General features: G+C 48.1%; 1 protein-coding gene across 3 annotated transcripts in view; it reads right to left on the bottom strand.

The window, feature by feature from the left end:
* LRSAM1 (leucine rich repeat and sterile alpha motif containing 1) overlaps positions 1-27,859 on the bottom strand; it is a 169,151-nt gene that overhangs the window by 46,213 nt on the left and 95,079 nt on the right. For all 3 annotated transcript variants that reach the window (XM_029612087.1, XM_029612088.1, XM_029612086.1), the window contains exons 15-16: positions 18,453-18,523; positions 15,556-15,655 (exon numbers count right to left, since the gene is read on the bottom strand). In XM_029612087.1, coding sequence (XP_029467947.1) covers positions 15,556-15,655; positions 18,453-18,523 — 171 coding nt within the window. The remainder of the gene's footprint in view (positions 1-15,555; positions 15,656-18,452; positions 18,524-27,859) is intronic.

Raw genomic sequence — 27,859 nt, 5'->3', positions numbered from 1 at the left:
AACAGGCTGAGAAGCAGAATGTGTGATGTCTGAGAGGCTCATGAAGGAAAAGTACCAGCAAACGTAGGGGATGAGCGAGAGGAGGGCTAGAAGCATATGAGAGCCATGTTTAACAGTGTATAAAAATGTAATGCAAATTTAAAACGATGAGCAAACAGCATGGCACGAGAATCAGTATATTCTGTAATCGTCTCTATTCACTCCGTGAAGGAAGCACAATCTTGTTCCTTCGGTTTCCACCATCTTGATTTTTGTATGTATGCATGAAATAAACAGATACTGCCATTTCTTATAAGATCTCTAGCCTACTTACTAAACGTTATGCTTTTGAAACTGAAAGTCTGTTTCATCACTGGTAACTCTGGGGATGAGAAGGCGGGGTAAGTTTCAAGGTATTTTAACATTTTTAGTAGTAGAGGATGGTTGAAACAAGCCACTGTTAGGCAGATAGTGAACTCCCTGAAAAGTTCAGGTAATGATTTGAACTCCCTGAGTAATGCAGCGCTCAGGAAAATGAACAATCTATATCTTTTTTGAGATGCGGTGACCAGAATTGAACACAGTACTCAAGGTGCAGTTTCACTAGTTGCATTATAGCATTCCTTGTTTTATTCACTATTCTCTTCCTAATAATTCCTAACATTCTCTTCTTTTTTGACCAACACAGAACACTGAGCCGACTATTTCAATGTATTGTCTACCATGATGCTTAGTTATTTTTCCTGGCTGGTAACTCCTAACATGAAAAGGAAAATTAGTTCTTACCTGTTAATTTTCGTTCCTGTAGTACCACGGATCAGTCCAGACCATGGGTTGAGCCTCCTGTCCAGCAGATGGAGTCAGACTAAAACTGAAAAGGGTATCCTTTATCAGGACAGAGCCTACCCTGCAGCCCTTCAGTATAACCATTGTTAAAGCAGATAAGAACTAAGGTAAACCCCGAAAATAGATCAAGCAAGTAAACAAGACTCAATAGAGTAACCAACGAAACAATTATCAACAAGGAATGGACTCTAAAATAGTGTTCTTGCATATCCTTGGTCATCAATACAGATGCTTCTGGTGTCCTGAATAGAATGATAGGTGATATACATCCAGAGACCTGTAGAAAAAAACTTCGAGCGGCCGGCAGAAAAGAAGGAAAGAAACCAGGGAAGGGCATCTGGACTGATCCATGGTACTACAAGAACGAAAATTAACAGGTAAGAACTAATTTTCCTTTCCCTGTACATACCCGGATCAGTCCAGACCGTGAGATGTACCAAAGTTCCCTAGACCGGGTGGGACCTAGACAGACCCGCTTGAAGCACCTGCCGCCCAAAAGAACCAAAGACTGGGGCATGCACATCTAGACAGTAATGCTGAGCAAAGGTATGCAGGAATGTCCATGTAGCAGCCCTGCAGATCTCTTGTGGAGAGACTGACTCTCTTCCCACGAAGTAGCCTGAGAACGCAAAGAGTGAGCCTTCAAGCCCTCAGGAACTGGCCGGCCTCGGCAAAGATAAGCTGAGGCAATCGCTTCCTTCAACCACCGAACAATACTAGTCCTGAAGCCTGTTTGCCCCTATTTGGACCACTCCAGAGGACAAAAAGATGATCTGAGATTCGAAACTCATTGGTGACTTGCAGATAACGGATTAACACACGTTTCACATCAAGCCGACAAAGATCGCCCCATCGGGAAAGAAAAATCGACCTTCAGCAAAAAGGAAGGAACAGTCTTGAGAGAGACTCCTGAATCTGAAAAACGCAGAAAGGGCTCCCGACAGGACAGCGCTTGAATCTCCAAAACCCGACGAGTGGAACAAATAGAAACTAAGAAAATTGCCTTGAGCGCAAGATCCTTTAGGATAGCCCGGTGGAGAGGTTCGAACGGAGCCCCACAGAGAGCCTGGAGGACTAAATTGAGATTCCAGGATGGACATGTGGGACAGACGGGGGCCTCAAGTGTTTGGTGCCCTTCAAGAACAGAGCAACGTCCGGGTGAGACACCAGGGTATGCCCTTCAACTCGACCAAGAAGAGAACAGAGAGTGGACACTTGGACGCACAACGAATTGAAGGAAAGACCCTTGAAGAGACCTTTCTGAACAAAGGAAAGAACCACGGAGACCGGTGCCAAATGCGCCGAGACACCCGATTCAGAACATGCACTCTCAAAGACTTTCCAAACGCAAACATACGCCAAGGAAATAGATGGCTTACGCGCCCGCAGGAGAGTTGTAATTATCTTCTCCTTATAGCCTTTACGTCTCAGACGTCTCCGTTCAAAAGCCAGGCCGCTAGACAAAAGCGATCCGCCAGGTCGAAAAATATGGGACTCTGTCGAAGCAGATGAGGAAGATGGCCGAGTCGAAGAGGGCCGACTGACGCCAGATTGACCAGATTCGTGAACCACGGCCTGCGGGGCCATTCTGGAGCTACCAGGATGACTGGCCCCTCGTGAAGTTCTATTCTTTGTAGCACTTTGCCCACAAGAGGCCACGGAGGAAACACATAGAGGAGGACGTCCGAGGGCCAGGAAAGAGCTAGAGCATCCACTCCCTCCGAACAGTGCTCCCTCCAGCGGCTGAAGAACCTGTTGGCTTTGGAATTGCCCAAGGTCGCCATGTGGTCCAGGTGCGGGGGACCCCACCTGCTGATGATCAAATCCATGGCTTCGTCAGAGATCTCCCACTCTCCCGGATCGAGATGCTGGCGACTCAGAAAATCGGCTTGCATATTCTCCTTGCCCGCTATGTGGGAGGCCGCCAGGCAATCCAGGTGACGCTCTGCCCAGGCAAGGAGCCGGCTGGCTTCCAGGGCCAACAGTCAACTCAGAGTGCCCCCCCTGCCGGTTGATATAGGCTATCGTAGTGGAGTTGTCGGAGAGGACCCTCACCGCCTTGCCTCGGAGCAGGGGTAAAAACTCCTGTAGGGCCAGGCAAACTGCCCAGGCTTCCAACCGATTGATGTGCCAATGGGATTGGACTGGCGACCAGTATCCCTGTGTGATCTGAGACTGACAGACTGCTCCCCAGCTGGAGAGACTGGCATTCGTAGTGACTCTGATCCACTGTGGAGTCCGAAGAGGCATTCCCCTCAGAAGATGTGGAAGCGAAAGCCACCACTGTATGTCGGCGATGATAGAGACTGAAAGCGGAAGAACCATTTGAAACTGTTCAGACACCGGCTGCCAGCAGGATAGCAAAGCTCTCTGTAACGGTCGCATATGCGCAAAAGCCCAGGGGACTAGGTTGTTGGTGGAGGCCATAGTCCCCAGGACCTGGAAGTAGTCCCACGCCATCGGGCGCGGAAGCGAGATAAGGTTGCATACCTGGCCAATGAGCTTGAGCGCCCGAGGACGGGGCAGAAATATTTTGCCGACTCGAGTATCGAACCGGACCCCAGAAATTCCAACACCTGAGAAGACTGGAGATGGCTTTTGGGGAAGTTGACTATCCACCCGAGAGAGGTAAGAAGAGCTAGAACCCGGTCGACCACCTGCCTGCACAGAACCTCCGATTTGGCCCTCACGAGCCAATCGTCCAGATAAGGATGGACCAAGACTCCTTCCCAGCAGAGAGCTGCCGCCACGACCACCGTGACCTTGGGTGAAGGTGCGCGGCACGGTTGCGAGACCGAAGGAAGCGCCCGGAACTGAAAATGCTGGGCCAGAACGTGGAAGTGGAGGAACTTCTGGTGTTCGGAGCGAATTGGGATGTGCAAGTACGCCTTCGTTAGGTCGAGAGAGGCCAGGTATTTGCTGGGATGAACCGCGCTATGACCGCCCTCAGGGTCTCCATATGGAAATGAGGTACCTTAAGGGCCCGACTGACCCTCTTGAGGTCCAAGATCGGGCGAAAGGAATCTTCCTTCTTTGGCACTATGAAGTAGATGGAATACTGGCCGGCGCCAAGCTCTTCCTCTGGGACCGGGACAATGGCACCCAGCAGCTGGAGCCTGGTAAGGGTTTGGGCCACCGCATCCCGCTTCAGACGTTCGCAAGGACAGACTACATAGAGGTCTGGCAGATCTCGGGAAAATTCTAAAGCATAACCATCTTAGATAATATCGAGAACCCACTGGTCCGACGTGATCTTGACCCATTCCTCGAAGAATAGGGAGAGGCGCCCCCTAGATTGGGAATGGAGGAGTGGGTTGACCGAATTTCATTGGGAAGCGGGCTTCGGGGTGGTACGCTGAGATGCCCCCTTGCGGAAGGGCTGGCGACCTCGAAAGGGCTGAGACCAAGACTGAAACCTGGAAGGATAACCCCAAGAAAAAGCACCACGTCCTCGAGCCATATATCTACGTTGGCCCCAAAACCAGGAACGGGAGGGCACAAAAGCTCGGGATTGTTTCGGTCGGTCCTCCGGCAGCTTATGAACCTTGTTCTCAGCCAAGGAATCAATGAGCTGTTCAAGGGCCTCACCAAAAAGCAACTTACCTTTAAAAGGCAGACTGCCCAACCGTGCCTTTGACGCTGGGTCCACCGACCAATTGCGTAACCAGAGGAGCCTTCTGGCAGAAACTGCCGAGGCCATCGCTTTTGCCTGGACGTGGAGAAGATCATACAGAGCATCCGCTCCATACGCAATGCCTTCCAACCGTTCAGCCTGCTCCGCCTCAGCAGACGGGAGGTCCTGGGTGCCAAGTAACTGCTGAACCCACCTAAGGCCTGCCCGCTGCATGAGACTGCTGCAAATAGTCGCCCGAACTCCCAAGGCCAGCTCCTCGAAGATATGCTTAAGGTGGAATTCGAGCTTGCGATCCTGTACATCCTTTAAAGCAGTCGCCCCCACCACCGGAATTGTGGTGTGCTTGGTCACCGCGGAGACTGATGACGAATCCACCGTGGGGATTTTCAACATTTCCAGGCATTCCTCTGGGAGGGGATAAAGTTTGTCCATGGCCCTCCTGACACGGAGCACCGCCTCGGGAGCTTCCCATTCCCGGAGGAGTAGCAATTTGTGCATAGGGTGAAAAGGAAAGGCAGAAGCCGGAGCCCTGAGTCCCGCCAGGACGGGGTCCATGTGCTTTGGCAGCGCGGCAGTAAGAGTATCCGCCGGGGGACCCTCAATCCCTTACTCCTGAAGGACAAAAGGAATGATGAGTTCCAACTCCTCTTTCTGAAACAAACGGAGAACCCTGGGATCATCCCCCTCCAGAGGAGGGAGTGTCTCGCCAAATCCAAATTCGGATCCGGATCAGGGGTCCCCAGAGGCACCGGAGGGTCTGGAAAAGAAGGGGCCCCGGGACCACCCGCACCCAGACAGACCCCTGCGAGTTCGGAGCCGCAGGAGCGAGCGGAGGGTCCAACCGCCGGAGCTTGGCTGGCAGGGGACCTGGGGAGGGGTCCTCCTCCGCCTGCAAGCTGACCAGATAGAATTTGTGCATGAGGAGCACAAATTCCGACGAAAAATGTGGCCTAGACTTGGAGGAGGGGAGGGGGGTCAGGGACCACGTCCTGGGGCTGCACAGGGCTCAAATCGGGAGGAGACCCCCAAAAATTTGCATCTTCTACGCTGAGCAGCTCCGAATCGGGAGCTGCTGAAACTCCCAAGATGGCCACCGTTCCCGCGGTTTGCCGACCTGGGAATGGCCTTGGCCACGCGCTGTATGGAGCGACCCCGGGCTGGATTTGAGCGCGCTGCCTGGGAGGGACCTTCCCCACCTGGTAAACATGAAGAACAGAGCCCCTGTGCGAAAAACGCGTCGAGGGTTCCCCACAAGCCAGGCAGCAATGTGATCGCGGCATTCTCACTGAAGAGGAGCCGCGATCCGAAGAGAAAATCAGCTGATGAAGCAACCCTTGCTGCCGGAGGAGCGGAGGCAGATGACTGAACCCTGCACGCTCCTCTATTAACACCAGGCTGCCGGAGAAAAGAAAATACTCTGCCCCCGAAGGCAGAAAATACTCTGCCCCCCAAAGGCTTGTGGAGAGATTTTTTTTTTTTTTCTTAAACTGAATGCAGGCAAAGGTATCTGCACTGACAGGGAAGAAACTCTCTTGAACGAAAAAGGCAGCCAGGTGAGGGGGGAGTGACTAGACCGCCAGTTTCACCTCCAGTAGGAGCACCGGAAAAGGAAAATTAGTTTCTTACCTGATAATTTTCGTTCCTGTAGTACCACGGATCAGTCCAGACACCTGGGTTGTGACTCCGCACCAGCAGATGGAGACAGAGCAAGACCTGTCGGGTTCAGCTACATATAGCAAGGTGCCACCCACAGCCCCTCAGTCTTACGTAATGTCAAAGCAGAAAAGGAACAATCAGACTATCTAACTAACCTGCCCTCAACAAGGGTCAATTCTCAAAAACCCCCGACTGGAACAGAACTCCCAGAACCAGAGGAGCGAACAAATATAACCGAATTAAAACCTAATCGAACGAGCGGACTCTCCGTTACTTCAGAACAGATAACACGGGCGGGCTCCTGGACTGATCCGTGGTACTACAGGAACGAAAATTATCAGTTAAGAAACTAATTTTCCTTTCCCTGTATGTACCCGGATCAGTCCAGACACCTGGGATGTACCAGAGCCAACTTACCGAGGGTGGGACCCAGAGAGTCCCGCTCGGAGTACTCACTCTCCAAAACCCCCCGAAACAGCGGCCTGTACATCCAGCCGATAATGTCTAGTAAAGGTGTGCAACGACTTCCAAGTAGCCACCCTGCAAATTTCCTGAGGCGACACCTGAGAAGATTCCGCCCAAGACGCCGCATGCGACCGCGTAGAGTGAGCCCTAAGACCCACAGGAATAGGCTTCTCTCGCATAATGTATGCCGAGCCAATGGCCTCCTTGAGCCAACGCGCAATCGTTGTCCGAGACGCCGCACTACCCCTCTTTGGGCCGGAACACAACACAAAAAGGTGGTCTGAGACATGGAAAGGGTTTGTAACCTCTAGATAGCGAAGGAGCACCCTACGCACATCCAGCTTCCGTAAATCTCTCTCTCCCGGTTCCGACCGCTCCCCAACTGGAAAAGCGGGGAGCTCAACCGACTGATTCAAATGGAACGCGGAGACCACCTTCGGCAGAAAGGAGGGAACCGTCCTTAAGGATACTCCAGAATCCGAGATCCGTAAAAACGGCTCCCTGCATGATAGAGCCTGCAACTCCGAGACTCGCCTCGCTGAGGCGATCGCTATGAGGAAAACCGCCTTTAGAGTAAGATCCTTTAGAGTCGCCCGCTTGATCGGCTCAAACGGCGACGAGCACAAGGTGGAAAGGACCCAGTTAAGATTCCAGGATGGACAAGGATGACGCAACGGAGGACGTAGATGTTTAACCCCCCGAAGAAAACGAGCGACATCCGGGTGAAGTGCCAGAGACACCCCGCGCACCTTCCGCCTGAGACAACCAAGTACCGCCACCTGGACCCGAAGGGTACTACAGGAGAGACCTTTCGAAAGACCTGCCTGAAGGAAAGCTAGGACATCAGAAACGGAAGCTGCCATAGGATCCACGCTGCGATCCCTACACCAGTCCTCAAACACTGCCCAGACCTGGACGTAGGCCAAGGACGTAGACTGTTTCCTAGACCGCAACAGGGTTGCTACCATCGCATCCGAATACCCTTTATTCTTCAAGCGTTGCCTCTCAAAAGCCATGCCGCGAGACAAAAGTGATCTGCGTCATCCAAATAAACGGGGCCTTGATGTAGGAGGACCGTGGACCCCCGAAAACGAAGGGGAGGTTCTACTGCCAATTGGAGGAGATCCGCGAACCGTGGCTATTCCGGCGCCACCAGAATCACGTCCGATGAGTGCAGCTCTATGCGCTGAAGTACCTTGCCTATCAGTGGCCACGGAGGGAACACATACAGCAGCACGTCTGTTGGCCAGGGGAGAACTAGCTCATCGACGCCCTCTGCTCCCCTCTCTCTCCGCCGGCTGTAAAATCTTGGAGCCTTTGCGTTCTGAAAAGTGACCATCAGGTCCATGTGTGGCGCTCCCCACCTTTCGCAGATGAGGTGAAAAGCTTCCTCCGACAGCTCCCATTCTCCTGGATCCAGATGATGATGGCTGAGAAAGTCCACTTGCACATTGTCGACGCCGGCGATGTGAGACGATGCAATGTTGCTGAGATTTCTCTCCGCCCAGCACATTAAACGTTGCACCTCCTCCGCCACTAGCCGACTCCTCGTCCCGCCCTGGCAATTGATGTACGCCACAGTAGTTGCATTGTCCGACAACACTCTGACCGCCTTTACCTGAATTAGCGGAAAGAAGGATTGTAGCGCCAGGGTGACTGCCCAGGTCTCCAAGCGATTGATGGACCACCGTGATTGAGCTGTGGACCACTGACCCTGCACCGACCGTCCAATACAGACCGCTCCCCAGCCGGAGAGACTGGCGTCCGTGGTGACTACCGTCCAGTCGGGCACGAGCAGGGATACTCCACCCGTCAGATGTTCCGGATCGAGCCACCAGCAAAGACTGGCCCTTGCCTGTTCCGTGAGCGGGAGCGGGAGATAGAATTCTTCCGACGCCGGCTTCCAGCGGGAAAGCAACGCTGATTGCAACGGGCGTAGATGAGCGAAAGCCCAGGGAACCAAAGCTAGCGTTGACGCCATAGAGCCTAAAACCCTCAGGTAATCGCACACCTGAGGAATCTGAAGGGACAATAACCGGCTCACTTGACTCTGAAGCTTGCACACATGCTCCCTGGAGAGAAACACCTTGCCCTGCTTCATGTCGAATAGAGCCCCCAGATACTCTAAGGACTGGGTGGGGACCAGACGACTCTTGGCGAGATTGACCACCCAACCCAGAGAGCGCAAGAGCTGTAGGACCCTGTCGACTGCCTGCCGACACAGTATTTCGAACTTCACACGAATCAACCAGTCGTCCAAGTAGGGGTGCACCAGGAATCCCTCCCTCCGGAGCTGAGCTGCCACCACCACCATCACCTTTGTAAACGTGCGGGGAGCGGTGGCGAGACCGAAGGGAAGAGCTCTGAACTGGTAGTGCCTGCCCAGAATGCAAAACCTGAGGAACCTCTGATAAGACGGCTGAATGCCGATATGAAGGTACGCTTCCGTGAGATCCAACGAAGCCAGGAATTCGCCTGGGCGAACCAAGGCAACCACCGACCAAATCGTCTCCATTTTGAAGCGTGGAATGCGAAGACATCTGTTGACCCCTTTCAAGTCTAAGATTGGCCTGAACATGTCGTCTTTTTTGGGCACGATGAAGTAAATGGAGTACTGGTCCTCTCAATGTTGCCTGGGGGGGCACGGGGGATATCGCTCCCAAGTCTTCCAGGCGCCGAAGAATGTCCCTCACCGCTACCCACCTTTCTGGGCATTTGCAGGGTGACACGAGAAACTTGTCTGTAGGAATCCGTGCAAAATCTAAAGCATAACCTTGACTTATCACACTGAGGACCCACTGGTCCGACGTTATTTTGGTCCATTCCTCGTAGAAAAGTGCCAATCTGGGTCCTACATTTGGCACGACTGGCGGGAGCTGTGGAGAGGAATGGACCTACCGCGTTTCATTGGGAAGCCTTAGACCCCGTGCCCAACGAGGGTCCACCTTGCTTCCCAAACCGTTTGCCACGAAAGGAGTGAGGTCACGAGGATGATCTGGAGGAGCCTGAACGATACGAGGAACCTGACGACCTCTGAGGACGCGACCTCCTGTTCCCACGGAACCGGGACCTACTGGAGAAAGAGGACCGAGACCTGGGCCTGTCCTCAGGCAGCTTAAATGCCTTATTCTCACTGAGCGACTGCATCAGGTCATCCAACTGCTTCCCAAATAACAATTTTCCTTTAAATGGCAGCGAACCAAGGTGGGCCTTAGAAGACCCATCCGCCGCCCAGTTACGTAGCCAAAGGAGACGGCGCAAGGAAACCGCCAAGACCATGGATCTGGCTGAAGTACGCAGCAGATCACATAGGGCATCCGCGCTGTAAGCAATCGCTGCCTCCAAACGATTCGCCTGAGTGGATTCCTCCTCGGAGAGACCTGCAATGGCCTGAAGCACCTGGGCCCAGCGCAGGCCCGCCCTCAGGGCAAAATTATTACAGATGGCTGCGCGAACCCCCAGGGCCGACACCTCAAAAACCTTCTTAAGTTGCAGCTCCAGCTTCCTGTCCTTGAGTGCTGTGGCCCCAGTGACCGGAATCGTCGACCTCTTCGTTACTGCCAAAACCGCTGCGTCCACTCTGGGAAGGCGTAGGAGCTCCAGCGCATCCTCTGGTAGTGGATAAAGCTTATCCATGGCCTTACTCACCTTCAGTCCCAACTCCGGAGTATCCCATTCCCGGAATAGTATGTCTGATGCCGAGAAGTGGAACGGGAAAGCCACTGCCGTACCCGAGAGTCCCAACAGCACTGGATCCATTTTGGCCCCCGGCCTGGACTCCACCGGTGGGGCCTCCACCCTGAGTTCCTGAATAATGGCCGGAATGAGCGGGCCCAGCTCGTCCCTCCTAAACAAGTGTACCACCTTCGGGTCATCGCCCTCCACCACCGGCGTTCCTTTGCCAGCACCAGGCTGGGCTGGCCCCTCTTCATTCGCCCCAGCCCCCCCCAGGGGCCCTACAGGCGAGTCTGCCTCGTCCGGCGACGTGGAGTCGGTGTCCGTGTCCTGAGGGACACCCCGCAAAGGGCGCTTCTCCTTAGGGGGGTCCGGGTTTTTCTGGGACCTATCCCTGGATTTCCTCTTCCGGGAACTCGACCCCTTCCGGCTGAAGATTTTGTGCTTCAGCACTTTTTGCAGCAGGAGCGCAAAATCCAAGGAAAAAGAGGCCTCCGACCCAGAAGATGACTTCCCTAAAGTATCAGCCATCGGGGACGCAGCCCCCCCGGAGGGCCGCTGCTGCGGTGAAAGCGCGGGAGGCATGCCGCGTGAAAGCGCGGGTGAAAGCTGTGGTGAAAGCGCGGGAGGCATGCCACGTGGCTTCCCTAACGGCACCAAAAATGGCCGCCGTTCCCGCACTGAGCGGGAACGGCTCTACAGACCCCTCCGTGGTTTTCCCGATGCGCGGCGGCGATCGCGCCGGCCGAGACACAATTTGAACAAATGCCGCCGAGCCGCACGCGCAGCAGGCAGACCCTCTCGGCATCTGCCGCGCAGCTGGAGCGCCCGCCAAATACTAAAAACTAAAGTAAAAACAAAAACTACCGGGACGTGAACGCCGAAGAACGGAGAGGCGGCCCGACAAAATAACTAAAACAAAACAGTTTTATTTATTTATTTATTTTCCTACTTGCTGCTGCTGTCCCTGGTCCTGACTCTCCTGCTCCAGCGGGGGTGAGTGAACCGGGCTCCCCAGTGTCACCCCTGGCGCTGCTACCAGCAAAGACCGAGTCCTCGACCCTCAGCAGCGGCCTCAACCGGGGGGGATGGTCCCCTCAGAACCATTCAACCCCCCTGGGAGGCTCCCAGGACGAGGAACACTCTTCTGACCTGTCTGTCTTTCTGTTTTTTGTTTTTTTTTCCTTCTTTAGTATTTTTTTTTTTTTTTTTTTACAACACAAACTTCCACTATCACAGAATCCCTGACTAGCTAAACCATTACAATACACCCAGGGATCCCAGAGGCTGTGGTTGCAGCTGCCCCATCTGCTGGAGACAGAGTAAGACTGAGGGGCTGTGGGTGGCACCTTGCTATATGTAGCTGAACCCGACAGGTCTTGCTCTGTCTCCATCTGCTGGTGCGGAGTCACAACCCAGGTGTCTGGACTGATCCGGGTACGTACAGGGAACAGGGGCTTAGGCTATGAAAATACAAGGGGCCAAGCCCGCCTAAGCCCCGCAAGAGTGTGGAGACAGTGTTGTCTCCAGAGAACAAAACAGAGTCAATTCCCTTCTTTTTCATTTTTTTTTTTTTTTATTACCGGAACAAAATAAAAGTACTTGCTTGATCCGCTAAGGTAAATACCCAAACTGGGAAAGGGCTACTAGCCAAGATCAGGGAACCGCAGGGTGAGCCGATTCATCTGCTGGAGACAGACAAGCACTGAAGGGCTGCAGGGTAGGCTCTGTCCTGATATAGGATACCCTTTTCAGTTTTAGTCTGTCTCCATCTGCTGGACAGGAGGCTCAACCCACAGTCTGGACTGATCTGGGTACGTACAGGGAACCTAATATTGTATAACTGTGCGCACCTGTCCACATTAAATTTCATCTGCCATATGGATGCCCAATCTTCCAGTCTCGCAAGGTCCTCCTGCAATTATCATTATCCACTTGTGATTTAACTACTCTGTATAATTGTGTGTCATCTGCAAATCTGATCACCTCACTTGTCGTTTTCCTTTCCAGATCATTTATAAATATATTTAAAAGCACAGGTCCAAATACAGATACCTGAGGCATTCCACTGTTTGCCTCTCTCCACTGAGAAAACTGACAATTTAAGCCACCTTCCAGTCCTCAGATACAATGGATGGTTTTAATGATAGGTTACAAATTACTAATAATAGATCAGAAATTTCATTTATGAGTTCTTTTAGAACCCTGGGATATATACCATCTAGGCTGGGTAATTTGCCATTCTTCCGTTTTTCAATCTGGCCTACTACATCTACCAGGTTCACTGTGATTTGGTTCAGTTCATCTGAATCATTACCCTTGAAAACAATCTGCGGAACAGGTATCTCCCCAATATCTTTCATTTGTAAACACTGAAGCAAAGAATTCATTTAGTCTTTCTGTGATGACCTTATCTTGCCTAAGTGCCCCTTTATCCCTTGATCATCTAATGATCCAAATGACTCCCTCGCTGGCTTCCTGTTTTGGATATATTTAAAAAAAATATATTATATTGAGTTTTTGTCTCTAGAGCCAGCTTTTTTTCAAATTCTCTCTTAGCCTGTCTTATCAATGTTTTACATTTAACTTGTCAATGCTTACGGTTTTTCCTATTTTCTTCAGATGGACCCTGCCTTCCAATTTTTGAAGGAAATTTTTTGGCTAAAATATCCTCTTTCACTTTGCCTTTTAACTAAGCTGGCAGTCGTTTGGCCTTCCTTCCACTTTTCTTAATGTATGGAATACATATGGACTGTGCTTCTAAGATGGTATTTTTAAACAATGTCCATGCTTGTTCTTCACTGTTGCTGCGGCTTTCAGTTTTTTTTCTATTTTCCTTATTTTATTAAAGTCTTCCTTTTGAAAGTTTAGTACTAGAACTGTAGATTTACTTATTGTTCCCTACTAGTCATTAATTCAAATTTGATCGTGTTATGATCACTATTGCCAAATGGCCCCTCCACTGTTACCTCTCTCACCAGATCCTGCATTCCACTAAGAATTAAATCTAAAATAGCTCTCTCTTCTCTTGTTTCCTGAACCAATTGCTCCATGGAGCATTTATTCTATCCAGGAATTTTACTTCTCTAGCATGTCCTGAAGTTACGTTTACCCAGTCAATACTGGGGTAATTGAAATTTCCCATTATTACTGCATTGCCAAATTGGTTAGCTTCTCTTATTTCTCTTAGCATTTCATCATCAGTCTTATCTTTTTGTCCAGTGAGATGGTAGTATACTCCTATCACTATACTCTTCCCAACACACATGGGATTTCTACCCATAAAGATTCTACTATGTATTTAGTCTCTTGCAGGATTTTTATCCTGTTGGACTCTATGCCATCCCAAACATAAAGCACCACCTTGCCCCCAAGTTGATCCACCCTTTCATTCCGATATAATTTGAACCTTGGTATAGCACTGTCCCATTGGTTATTCTCCTTCTATCAGGTCTCTGAGATGCCAATTATGTCTATCTCTTCATTCAGTGCTACACATTCTAACTCTTCCATCTTAGACTTCTGGCATTGGCATACAAACGTTTCAAAGTATGTTTTTGGTTTGTATGAACAACCTGCTTTTCAGTTGACAGGGATAATTTGGAATCTTTTAACTTAGTGGTTCTTTACTTATTGGCACATTGACTTCTTTTGCTTTTATTGGAACTTCTCTGTTGGGATGCCCTAACTCTCATTTCATTAGTATCCTTTGAAAATACTTCCCTCTGAACCACGTGCTGCTGAGCGACTGTCAGCTTTCCCCTTTGTTCTAGTTTAAAAGCTGCTCTATCACCTTTTTAAAGTTTAGTGACAGCAGCCTATTTCCACTCTGGTTAAGGTGGAGCCTGTCCTTTCAGAAAAGACACCCCTTCACCAAAAAGTTGGCTAAGTCCTTACAAAACTGAATCTCTCTTCCCTGCACCATCATCTTATCCTTGCATCGAGAATCCACAGATCTACCTGCCTCTGAGGACCTGCGCATGGAACAGGGTGCATTTCAGAGAATGCTACCTTGGAGGATTCTGGGTTTCAGATTTCAACCTAAGAGCCTAAATTTGGCTTCCAGAACCTCCCTCCCACACCCTCCTATGTTGTGGTGCCCACATGTACCACAACAACCAGCTCCTCCCTAGCACTGTGAGATCTGCCACCTTCACACCAGGCAGGCAAGCTATCAGGCGATGCAATACAGCCACCAGCCACCCTACTATCTACATTCCTAATAAATGAATCACCAACTATGAGGCTGACCTAATCCTTCCTTCCTGGGCAGTAGCCCTGACAGTCTCATCCTCAGTGCGAAAGGACAATGCATGACCTGAAGAGCAGGTCCTTGCTACAGGATCACTTCCTGCTACACCATGGCAATGCTCTTCGACCAGGTGATCTTCCTCCTCAAGGCAGCACCAAGGTTGCCAGACTGTAGTTGGGATTTGGCTACTATGTCCCTGAAGGTCTCCTCTATATATCTCTGTCTGCCTCAGCTCCTCCAGATCTGCCTTGCTAGCCTCCAAAGATCAGACTCGTTCTCTGTGAGCCAGGAGCTCTTTGCATTAAGAGCACACATACAACTTCTCACCATCGGCTAAAAAATCATACATGTGGCACTTGATGCAAAAGACAGGAAGGCCCTCCCCCTTGCAGCTGGATTACTGCCTTCATCTTATTTTTGTTGAGTTACTAGTTAATTTAAGATCTAAACATATCCAGTGTTACAGTCCAGTGGGAAACATTTTCTATAGTGTGGGTGGCAAGATTCTAAAATAGATGTCCAGTGGAATTAAATGAGGCAACTTCAACCAAGTATTTAAGAAATAAGTAACATAAGAACATAAGAAAATGCCATACTGGGTCAGACCAAGGGTCCATCAAGCCCAGCATCCTGCTTCCAACAGTGGCCAATCCAGGCCACAAGAACCTGGCAAGTACCCAAAAACTAAGTCTATTCCATGTTACCATTGCTAATGGCAGTGACTATTCTCTAGGTGAACTTAATAGCAGGTAATGGACTTCTCCTCCAAGAACTTATCCAATCCTTTTTTAAAACACAGCTATACTAACTGCACTAACCACATCCTCTGGCAACAAATTCCAGAGTTTAATTGTGTGTTGAGTAAAAAAAACTCTCTCAGATTAGTTTTAAATGTGCCCCATGCTAAGTTGCAATGGCCACGGATTATCTATAAAATCTATTTCAGTTTTGGAAATAAAGGATTACATCTTGCACAATATTACTGTCTCAAAGTTTATAGTATAATCCTTTTCCCCATCTATCAGGATAATGATGGGGACAGTTATACCTGGAGCAGGCCTGATTGACCATTTCCTGCCGGCGAGATTCATAGGCCATCTGAATGAGTTTGTTCTTGTAACTCTCCTCTAGCATCTGCCTCATAGCAGCTGGAAAGTAGAAAAAATATTAACCATCAAAAGAAAACAGCAACCATATCTAAATCTGAGATGCCTTCTAATGACCACCTTCAATTCTTTTGTACTTGGATAGTTAAAGAAAACTGTGCCTTCTCTGCATGATTTCATCTTGAAAATATATTTGAAATTTATTGCTACAACAAGATGACTAACCAACAAAGTACAAGCATACTTTTCAATATGCATAAACACATCTGATCTTCAAACACACACTCCCAGTCTTCAGACATGCATTGTTTGTGTCTGAAGACTGGGAGGTTATTCAGAGCAAAAGTACATGTGTACTTTAACTCATGTGCAATCAGAGCGTAAAATATGTTTGGACACTTTCTGAAATTTCAAAGTATGTACACAGTTTTCTTTGCAACCAAAATTACACCCCCACACCACTCCATTCTACTCAGGAATGCCTCCTTTTACTTCTGGAACACACATACTTTTAACTAGCAGAAAATCCACTTAGGCGTATTCAACTGCCCACGCAGAACTCCTGATTTTTTCTGTTGATAAACAGGCTGAAATAATCATTACACAGGGGGTGATGTCATCCAGCAGCACCAAATGGACTTGTCTCTCCTAGACTGTAGAGCTTTGAGCTCTACTGAGCATGTGCGGGAATTCCTGTTTGGGCATTGCTTTGTGAGCCTCTGCAGTCAGTCAATTTTTGTCCATGCACAAGCATATCCATGTACTCAGTCTCTCCAGATAATCTTTTCTCTGAAACTTTAAACTTCAAATTTAATACTTTACTTCAGCTATTATTCCTGATACTTGCAATAGCATTTTTCAGAGTTAAAAATAAACACACTCTTTGCCTCCTCAAATGTCTGTAAAAATAAAAAAACAACCTTGAGTGGCTTCAAAAACTGTATTTGTGATAAGGTTATGTCCTCTCATGGACAGGCATGAGCTAAGCTATTGATGCTTGACCTGGATCATGACCAGGCAAATTTGTTATGCCTGCGCATGGATGTCATTGTATTCGCAGTGCTCTAGGGCAAACAGGATAGAGGAAATGCAGGAACCTCTTCAGAGAGTCACAACAGATCCTCTTCCTGCAGTGCAGCATTGTCTGCCGAGCTGGGAAAAGAGTTGAGTAGGAGCACCTCAAAAACTCTCCTTTCGTATCAGGCCGAAACCGCAAGGTCAAGCAATACAAGTCACCCTGCATTGAAGAAGAAATGGCATCATTCCATGGGGCTGTCAGAGCCTGTGTCAAAGAAGCAAAAGGCCTCAAAGCATGGTGCATTGACACTGTCAATGCACAGAGAATTGTCACTGTTAACATGAACAGCATCGGCGTGCTCACTGCACGACGCATCGGAACATGGTGCATCGATTCAGAACAGGCAACAACAAACAGGGAAGCTGAACAGGGCACAAGGCTGGCTAGGAGATCCTAACAGGCCCAGAGGCCATAAGGTAAGGTAAGGAGGCCCAGGGGGCCACAGAGCAAGGCAGAAGGCCCAGATAGGCCACAAGGCAAGGCAGGAGGCCTGGATAGGCTGCAAAGCAAGGAAGGAATCACAAATATGGGAAAAAAACAGAACAAAACTGGTATCTAGGAAAATAAGGTATTTATTATATTTAATCTAGATTGTTTGGGCAGGTTTTTTTTAACAATCTGGATTAATTATAATAAATACCTTACTTTCCAAGATAACGGTCTTGTTCATTTTTTTCCATATTTGTGGCTATACTCGACTGTTTTCTGCTTTGTTTTTTTGAAGCAAGGAAGGAAGCCTGGGTAGGCTGCAAAGCAAGGAAGGAGGCCTAGATAGGCCACAAGGAAATACAGGAGACCTGGGCAGGCCACAAGGCAAGACAAGGTAGCGAGAAGATGGCCAGGTCAAGGAGCAAAGGTGAATTGATGAAGAGGCATTGAGCAGGCTGGGTTAAGTAGAGCTTGGGTGAAGTAGGATCAGTGAGGCGGTAATTGGCAAGTTAAAGAGCAAAGCTCACTGATGACTCCTGGTGGAGAGACGACTGCGCAGCTGGCAGAACCTTGGCAAGATAGTAAGCGAATCTTGCTGGAGGCCTCTGCTGGTGGGAAGGCATCATAGCAGGTAAAAACCAGGGCAGGGTGAGGCTGCACAGCAGATGAAACCATGACAATATCAGAGACAATTAATGAAATACAGTGTATTTGCTGCTCTGGCTAAGAGTGAACTAAGGTATCCAGCCTGGATGACCCTCTTTCTCTTCTGCTCTATGCAGCGGCACTATGAAAAACTCAAACCTGCTCAGGTTAAAACTTAAATCCATTTTTACCAAATTCAGAGGGTAGTGGGAGGTAATTTGGCTTGGTAGTTTCTTTCTACTCCTTTGGGCTTCCAACTCAATCAGAATTGGTCTCTACTAAGCTATGGCACCATAAACTTTCATTCACACTTACCTGGGATTTTTTCCCCTATTTTATATCCCCACCCAGCTCAATCAGCGCTGTCACTGAAGTGACAGTTCTTGGCCAGGCAACACTATCTCCCAGCCTTCCTGGCTAGCCCAAGGAGCAAGGTGCTGGTCTTGGAATCAAGCCCAGGTCAGCTAATTGGTCAAGGACATCAGCAACAGAAATAAAACATTCTGAGTTTTGGATTCAAGTTTCACTATGCAGTAAATGAGATTGTAAAAATGGTTTATACAATAAAATGAGTAGTTATGCCCAGTCAATAACTCATGGTTTCTATTTTTGCAGTATAACATCCTCAGAAGACCACTTTAATGTTTCTGGATGGAATGCCTCCAGGCAATGCTGCTTCTGACTTACAGGCAACTTCGCGTCTCCGCAGATTTTCTGTCTCTTCTTGTGTTATTGCCATGAGCTGTTCCATCTTTATCCTAGGGGACAACCAAATTCATTTACACTCTGGTTATCAAGCTCTAGTCACTTTATCCAGCACAATCACTGGTGAACAGTTTCATATGAGGAGAGCATACACTGTACTCACACTGCAGCAGAGCCCGCTCTGAGGTAGTGTCCCTCCTTTCCTCCATGCTCTTCCCCTTCTCATCCCTCTGTCCCTTAAAGCATTCTCCCCACTTCACTTTCTCTCTCTCCAGACATTATCCCTCTCCCTTCCTTAAGGCATTTTCTCTTCTCTTGTTCTCTTTTCAGGCATTATATCCTTTTTCAGGCATTCTCCTTCCCCTCTCTATCCAGGCATTCTCTTCCACTTCTCATGCACATCTTCTCTTATCCCCACCCTACTACCAATTTATATTAATATGCAGTTCAGACATACCACCCAACTATGATGTTTTGTATTTTATTTGTATAACATACAAATTCTGGAGTCCCCTTAGTAACAGCAACACAAACTCTCCACTACCAGGCACTTAGCAGAATTACTTACTTATAACTGGTGTTCTCCAAGGACAGCAGGATGTCAGTCCTCACACATGGGTGACATCATCTGATGGAGCCCCGCATGGAAAACGTATATCAAAGTTTCTAGAACTTTGAATGAGCCTCACTGAGTATGCTCACTGCATGCATTATACCACACGTCCACACGAGGTCCTTTCAGTCTAATAATTTAGCTACAGAAAATTCATGAAGTGGAGACCAAGGGGAGGTGGATGGGTCTCATGACGGCTGAAATCCTGCTGTCCTTGGAGAACACCTGCTACAGGTAAGCTCTGCTTTCTCAGAGGACAAGCTTGATGGCAGTCCTCACATATATGTAAATTCCTAGCTACAGATGGTTCCCCCCCCCCCACCCCCCAACAAAAAAAGGTGGACAACAAACACAATACTAATAGGCACAACAACATGTTTGTTGGCATCAAACTTTTTTATATGTATGTACCCTAAAGAGGGACAGCCTAGAATAAAAATAAAGGGCCCTAGACAGGAACAGAATCGGGTTCTACACTTCAAGCAAGTTCCAGAGGACAGATTGGCCAAACCTGCTGTTGCATTGGCCATCCCTGTCCAAACAGTAGTGTGATGTGAATGAATGGAAAGAACTCCATGTCGCAGCCTTGCAGATCTCCTCTATGGAGACTGAACGCAAGTGAGCTACAGTCACTACCATGGCTCGGACAGAGTGAGCCTCGATATGGCCCATTAGAGTCAAGCCTGCCTGGGTGTAACAAAAGGAGATGCAATCTGCTAGCCAATTGGAGAGCGTCTATGTGGCAATAGCAATCCCCAGCTTGTTCTGATCAAATGAAACAAAAAGCTGGTGAGCTTTCTATGGGCTTCTGTCCACTCCACATAGAAGGCCATGGTTCTCTTGCAGTCCAAACTGTCAGGGTTTGTTTAGCTTGGTAAGAATGAGGCCTGGGGAAAAATATTAGAAGGACAATGGTCTGGTTAAAATGGCATTCCAACACCACCTTAGGCAGGAACTTGGGGTACATCCACAAGATCATGAAAACATTTAGTGTAAGGTAGATAGTCTTACCAAACTCTGAAGCGCACTGTGCACTAAAGTCACAGTCACCAAAAATATGACTTTCCAGGTCAGGTTCTTCAGGTCACAGAAGCGCAGTGCTGCAAAGGGGGCTTTCAGCAGCAGGGACCAAACCTTGTTGAGGTCCCATGACACAGCAGGAGATCCTATGGGAGGCTTCAAATGAAGCAGACCCCGCATGAACTAAAGGTTGCACAGAGATGGGCTTACCTTCTACATGGTGATGAGATACGACAATTGTATTAAGATATACCCTAACCGAGTTGGTCTTAAAACCAGCTTCCGAGAGATGTATAAGATAGTCAAGCCATTTTTGTATGGAGCAAAAGATGGTATCTAGGGCTTTGCACTCACACCACACAGCAAACCTCCTCCACTTCAGTCCATAGGACTTTCTAATGAAAGGCTTTCTGGAAACAAATAGAACATGTGACATATCTTCTGCAAGGCCAAGTGGTTGCAGGATCAGCCTCTTAGCATCCAAGTGGTGAGGAAGAGGAACTGGACAGCCGATCTCTGAAAGCCTATAGAGGGTACCGAATTGCCTACAGCTCCAGGAAGTTTAGCTGGTACTGATGTTCTTAGGCAGACCAAGAGCCCTGGGTGCAAATCTCATCCACGTGAGCCCCCCAACCCAGAGTGAACACATCCATATTTAGGCCAATTTGAATCAGAGGAGTTTGAAAGGGAACACTCTGCACCAGATTGGCATTTTCCCGCCACCAGGTCAGAGTCCCAGAATGGTGGCATATCTTAGATGCAGTCCTGAAGGTCTTGCATGGCTTGTAGCCACTTTTACTTCAAGGTCTATTGGGCTCTTCTCATTTACAGATGTATCATGGTGGCAACATGACCGGTTGTGGCCATGTGGTCCAATAATCTCAACAAGTGCCAAGCTGATATCTGCTGGCTCACTTAAATTTCTAAGTCCATGGTCATCAGGATGCTGGTCCATTGCTGTGGGAGGAAGGCTCTGCCCTAAGTAATGTCTAGCAGAACTCCAATAATCTCCAATTGAGGTTATGGGTTGAGGTGAGACTTTGGGTAGTTGATGACAAACCCTAGTAAGTCCAATACCTGGATGGTCATGCATATGGACTCTTTGGCTCCTGACCGTGATGCACTCTTGACCAGCCAATCAACCAGATACAAAAGCACATGCACTCCCAGCCTGCGTAGGTGTGCTATTACTACAACTAAGCATTTGGTGAAGACACTCAGGGCAGACGCAATCCCAAACCGTCGCTAGTTAACAAGACTGTGGATGGTGGTGGAGTAACGAAACTCCGTTTACAGAAGAAAAGAGAATGTATGGGAAGAGCTAGGAAAACAAAGTGTACAAGGCCATGGGGCTGGATGAGGTACATTCCAGGATATTGAGGAAGCTCAGAGATGTGCTGGCAGGTCTACTGAAGGACCTGTTCAATAGATCCCTGGAAATGGCAGTGATGGCACAACATTGGAGATGAGTGATGATGGTCCTGCTTCACAAGAGTGGGAGCAGAGGCTGAAAACTACAAGCGGGTTAGCCTCACCTTGGTGGTGGGAAAATTAATGGAGAATCTGCTGAAAGAAAGGATAAGGAACTAGCTACAATCCGGTGGGTTGCTTGACCCGAGGCAGCATGAATTCACCAGGAGAAGGTCCTATCAGCCAAATCTGATTGATTTTTTTGATTGGGTGACTAGAGAATTGGATCAGGGAAGAGAGTTCGATGTGATTTACTTGGACTTTAGTAAAGCTTTTGATAAGATCCCACACAGAAGGACATGTGAACAAAATGAGAAGCTTGAGAGTGGGTGCCAAGGTAGTAGTGTGGATTGCAAACTGGTTGACTGACAGGAGACAGCATGTAATGGTAAATGGAACCTACTCTGAAGAAAGAACGGTGTTAAGTGGAGTGCCACAGGGATCGTTTTTTGGACCAATTCTGTTCAATATCTTTGTGAGTGTCCTGACAGAAGGAATACAAGGTAAAGTTTGTCTATTTGTGGATGATACTAAGATCTGCAAAAGAGTGGACACATCTGAAGGAGCAGAGAGAATGAAAATTGATTTAAGAAAACTTGAAGAGTGGTCAAAGATTTGGCAGCTGGGATTCAATGCCAAGAAGGGCAGAGTCATGCATCTGGAGTGCGGCAATCCAAAAGAGCTCTATGTGATGGGCAGTGAAAGACTAATGCGCATGGACTGGGAAAGGGACCTTGGTGTGATAGTGTCTGATGATCTGATGATGGTGAAGCAATGTGACAAGGCAATAGCTAAAGCCAGAAGAATGCTGGGCTGTATAAAGAAGGAATAACCAGTAAGAAAAAAAAGAGGTGATAATGCCCTTGCACTGGGCCTTGGTGAGGCCTCACCTGGAGTACTGTGTTCAATACTAGTGCCCATATCTCAAAAAGGATAAAGTCAGGATAAAGGTGGTCCAAAGAAGAGCAACCAAAATGGTAAGAGGTCAGCAATGGAAGATTTATGAGGAGAGGCTGAAGGATCTGAATATGTACACCCTGGAAGAAAGGAGGTGCAGGGGAGATATGATACAGACCTTCAGATATCTGAAAGGTTTTAATGATGCACAATCGACAAACCTTTTCAATTGGAAAGAAATCAACAGAACTAGAGGTTATGAAATGAAACTCCAGGGAGGACGAGACAGAACCAATGTCAGGAAATATTTATTCACAAAGAGGGTGGTGAAAGCCTGGAATGCCCTTCTGGAAGAGATGGTGAAGATGAAAACAGTCAAGGAATTCAAAGGGGCATGGGATAAACAGTGTGGATCCCTAAAGGCTAGAGGTTGTAAATAAAGAAAAGAGTGCATGGGGGTAACTGAGGGTAACTTGCTGGTGTGGTAGTCGCTACCCTAAAGAGATAAGTCTTGATACTGTTAATGCAACTCCATCATTGCTCTCTGCTTCAACGGCAGTGAGAAAAGGGGAACTGGATTCAGACAGGAACCAACGAGGGCCCCCGACTTTTATGGTTTGGGGCAACTAGCTGATGCAGCACTTACTACCGTTAATCACTAAGCCTGATATTTTTTATGCAACTCCAACACTGCTCTCTGCTTTCACAGCAACGGTTAAGGGAAATTGGATTCAAACAGCATCCGAAGGCCCTGACTTTTACGGTCCGGCAAACTGATAAGTATGGGGGTAACCTGCACAGTGCAGAGGATTCTGGCATAAGCTTGCTGGGCAGACTGAGTGGATCATTTGGTCCTTTTCTGCTGTCATTTATATGTTTCTATGTTTCACACGGCAGGACGCGGTATTTGATTTGCCAGTTTCCCACAATGAATCTGAGATACTTTTTGTGACCAGAGAATATCTCAATATGAGTGTAGGTGTCCTTTAGATCGAGGAAGCATATCCAATCCCCTTTTTGTAGAAAGGGGATCAAGGTGCCCATCTGCCTTCTTGATCACAGGAGCCACTAACAGCAGGTTCTTCCAATCTTCAACAGAAAGTCCTAAAGACTGGGACTGCCATGATCTTCTTAGGAAGCTCTACATACTGGAGGATATCCTGCATCTCGTGTCTGGAATTTTCCTCTGTCTGCAAAGTAAAGGGAATGACTTTCACCATCAACCACAAAAATCTTGTGAGGAAGAGATCCTCAGGTGGGGAATTCCTTCTATCTAGGGAAGTGAAGGTTTGGAGGGGAGACCCATTGAAGCTCCATCATCTGAACCATCTTCAGAGTCCCAGTACCCCCAAGGAGTATGAGGATGCCGACCCACTGTGACTGACAAGGGAGGGATCCCTGGGTGTTCTGTCCCCGGCCAGAGGGTCGGTGACCAGTGTGGGCCTAGACCCCAAAGACCCCCATTCCCTCAGGGGGGTTTCCTCTCCTGAGGAGAGTGGGATAACCATCGGGTTGAATGCTGCTGTCTCTGAGGCCCCTCTGGGCTTCGAAAAGTTAATGGGTACAAACACCAATGCTGGAGTCTGTAAAGTGCCAAAGGGAATCAAGCAGCAGGTTAAGAATCAATGATGCCACACTCAGTGCCATCACTGCCCAACACCAAGGTCCTGCAGCATCTTTTAGATTGCCAGCTGCACACACCTCTCCTCAAAGATCACTGATGCCAATACTGATTGGGAGGCAGAAGGAGTGACCATGTCTTTGAAACCAAGAGGAAGATGAGTGGCTGATACCAGGATCAGTTAAGACCATGGCGAACCCCCAGGATGCGCTCTCCTCACTGTGGGATCACTTTGGGAGGTTTTCGGTATACATTGGACCATTCTCGTGCTTGGCACCATGCACTGAAGGCTTATCTTGATGGTTGGCATGGGTCTTTCCTAGTGCAAGGCTGAAGAGGTTGAACCTTAGACCTTCATCAACAGGAGGAGCTTGGTGATGGCCTGTCTCCAGGTTCCTTGCTGGCCATTGAAACCGAGGGAGCCGATGGCCCTCTCAATGCCTCCACGTCAATTGGTGTGGCTCCATCGTTCTTTGAGTCGATGGCTCAGTCTTCTGGTGCCCAAACAGATCAATCCATTGACATTGACATCAAATAGAAGTGGGACCAGCATCCTCTAGGGGCTCATTTTGGCACACTTGCGACACTCCAGACATCATGCAATGCACCCAAGCAGAGGACTCATTTATCGTGAGGATCTGTGATAGACAGTCCTCCTGCACTGGGTGCACCGCTGGAACTCTGATGAAATAGTGTCACAAAACAAAAGGGGTGCAACATTGAACTCAATGGCGGAAGATAGTTGATGGCTGGCGGGCACCAATGACACCACTGCCCAGAAGGGAACTGATTGCAAAAGGAAACAAAGAAATGGTTGAAAAACCTACCTCAGGAGACTATTCAGGAAGACTGTGGGAACTCACATCAAAAAGCGAAGAAAAAAAAGAATGAAAACAATCGGAAATTGCAAAAATAGAAAAAAATGCAAAGATCATACTGACGTGAGACTACAACTGTGACCACTGGACTTAGCAGGAAAAGAAAGACTGAAGGCATCAAGTGTGGATCCATGGTAAAATGCATGCCATGGGCATACTCAGTGAAGCTCAGTCAAAGTTCTAGAAACTTTCACATAAGTTTTCCATGCTGGGCTCCATCGGATATCATCCATACATAAGGACTTCCATCTCACTTGTCCTCAAAGAATGAGGTTGATATTCAGCACCACTTAGTCAGTTAAGTTCTAACTTAGCCAAATAAGGGCTGTAGGAATATTTGGCTGCACTGAGCAGCTGCCACTTAGCTGGCTATTTATCTGACTAAATAATTAGCCGGATAAATGATGAGCAGGATGGAGCATTTTAGGGTGGAGGTACTTATCCAGCTAACTTAGGGCCTCATTTACTAAGTATTTTTCCCTATAGCCACAGAATGGGAGAAAAGCTTTAGCCAGATAAGTGCCAATTTTCAGTTTAACGCAGCTTACTTAGCCGGATAAACCTAGTGCAACTATTTCGCTATCCTATAATTAGCCAGATAATTTAACCGGCTAACTATAAGATAGCAGAGTGTGGCCACACCGCTGGATATCTCGGCCAAGTTAGCCAGATAAGCTTATCCGGCTAACTTGCTCAGCCAGATAGTAGCTAAATATCGGTCTCTTTGAAAGTAAAACAAAACCCAACAAGAAAGATTCTGAACCTATAAAACATCTGCCATAGCTTCACTTCCTCCCCAAACATGTCTTTGACATCAGTCATTCCCTTTCATCTCATTTCTCTGCCTCTCTGCTCATTCAAAGCTAGAATACACCCCTACTTCTCCCCATTCCAGTTCTTGCTGCCTCAGCTTTTCACCTCCCTAATTCTCCTCTCTGGCTCCCTTGTCCTTAACCCAAATTGCTGCCTCCTTTCTGGCTCTCTTGACTGTCACTCTCCAACCATCTTCCTTCAAGCTCTCCCATCCCCATCTCTTTATCTCTCCTTGCCATTTCTTCATATCTTTTGTCTTACACCCTACCTCACACCCCTCACCCCTTGTCCATTTCAGTCCCTATTGTCATTTCTCACCTACAGTGCTTTTCTCCAATCTCACCCTCCTTCCCAGCCCTCTCTCACCTTTTCCCCAAGCCTCACATTCCCCCAGCTCCTTTTTCTCACTCCCTAAACTCCCATTTCCACCATCTATACTCACACCTTTATCAACCCTCATCTACTTTATTCTGTCTTTCATCCCATCACCAGCTCACATTCCTTCTGTCACTCATAATCTCTCTTGAATCCAGTCCCTTTCTTCTGCCAATCTGGGTCTTCTCTCCCTCTTCATTCCCCCCCTTAGGGGCTGAGAATTAGTGTGTTTTATAGGTTCAGACTGTTTCTTTGTTGTGTTTTGCGCTATTTTTAAAGAGGCCAATATTCATGAAAGAGGAGGGTTAAAAGGGGATGAGCATTTGTCTGTGTGAGTGTGTGTGTGTGTGTGTGTGTGAGTGTGAGTGTGTGTGTGTCAGAGAAGGATTTTGTGCTGGGTGCTTTGGGTGGGAAATTAGAAAGGGGAAGCAAGAGAGAGTGGGATAAGAGAATAATAGGGTCATCTGCCTCCTCTTCCACTGCCTTCACTGCAATTCAGATCCTCTCTTCTTTAATGCAGGTTTCTAACCCCCAGATCCTGTAACTTTCCTTCCTTCCTACCACTTCATTCTGTACAGATCCTGGAACCTACCCACCCCAACCTTTCCACCTCCCTCTTCCCCCATCCCAGATTCCTGATCTTTCCCCCCACATCTTGTCCATTCTCCCATTCCTCATCCCTGAGATCTTCTCCCTTTATTGATACTTGAGATCCCTTTTCCTCACTCAATAAAAAGAAAATAAATTATACAAATACAATCAAGGTTATTTTTATAATGTAAAATACAAGTTGGAAATGTTTGCCAATGTTCTTCCGAATTTTCTAACGTTTGTCACAGAAACTAACCCTGAGCTGCCTTAGTCGTTCCGCTCCCTGTTGTGTGACCTTATTGGGGGGAGCGAGCATCCAGGGCCGGAGAGAGCAGGAATTAAGGCCCGTGCCAACTAAGAAAAGTAGGCCCCTATGTAAGGTTCTGATGTGATACTTAATAAGAGAAATTGTTTTCTAAATTTCCCAAATAATTTTTATTTATTTAAGAAGGTTTTACGAGCTTTTTTGTTAGCAAACTCTTCAATTACAATTGAAATTTTTATTTATACATGTTAGAAATAGATATATTTAGCTTTTTTTTTTTAATTTTGCCTAACAAAAGTAGGCCCCTTGAACACTGTAAGCCCTAGCCAAATGGCCATGCTGGCACCTCCTCTCTCCTGGCCTGGGAGCATCATCACCAGCAATGCCTAGGGGGGGCAGCAAAATCCTAAATCTGTCACTGCCTCCTCCCTCTATCTCAAGCCTGATCTGGTGCTGTGTCTTCTTTTCTAAAGTCTGATCTGTTGCTACAGCTACCCCCTTCTTCCTTCCTTCACTCCTATGTCCTGCTATTGCAGACTGTCTCTTCTTTTCCCCTCCCTCTCAAGTCCCTGTCTGACACTTCATCCTCCTTCCCTCCCTCCTTTCCAGGCCCAGTTGGACACTTCTCTTCTCTCCCAGGCCTGATCTTCCTCCTTTCCTCCCAGAGCTCCTGCTGCAGCCACTACCTCCTCTTCTCTCCCTTCTATTGTCCAATCTGCTGTTGCAATTGCCGTCTCCTCCTCCTCCTTCCCACTCAAGCCCATTTTGCTGCTGCCACCTTCCCTTCCTGCCAGACCACAATCTGCCACTGCAGCTACCTCCTCTTCCTTCCAACCAACCCTGATC

The sequence above is a fragment of the Rhinatrema bivittatum genome, chromosome 8, assembly GCF_901001135.1.
Source record: "Rhinatrema bivittatum chromosome 8, aRhiBiv1.1, whole genome shotgun sequence".
NCBI classification, from domain to species: domain Eukaryota; kingdom Metazoa; phylum Chordata; class Amphibia; order Gymnophiona; family Rhinatrematidae; genus Rhinatrema; species Rhinatrema bivittatum.
This window is presented reverse-complemented; position numbering and strand designations above follow the sequence as displayed.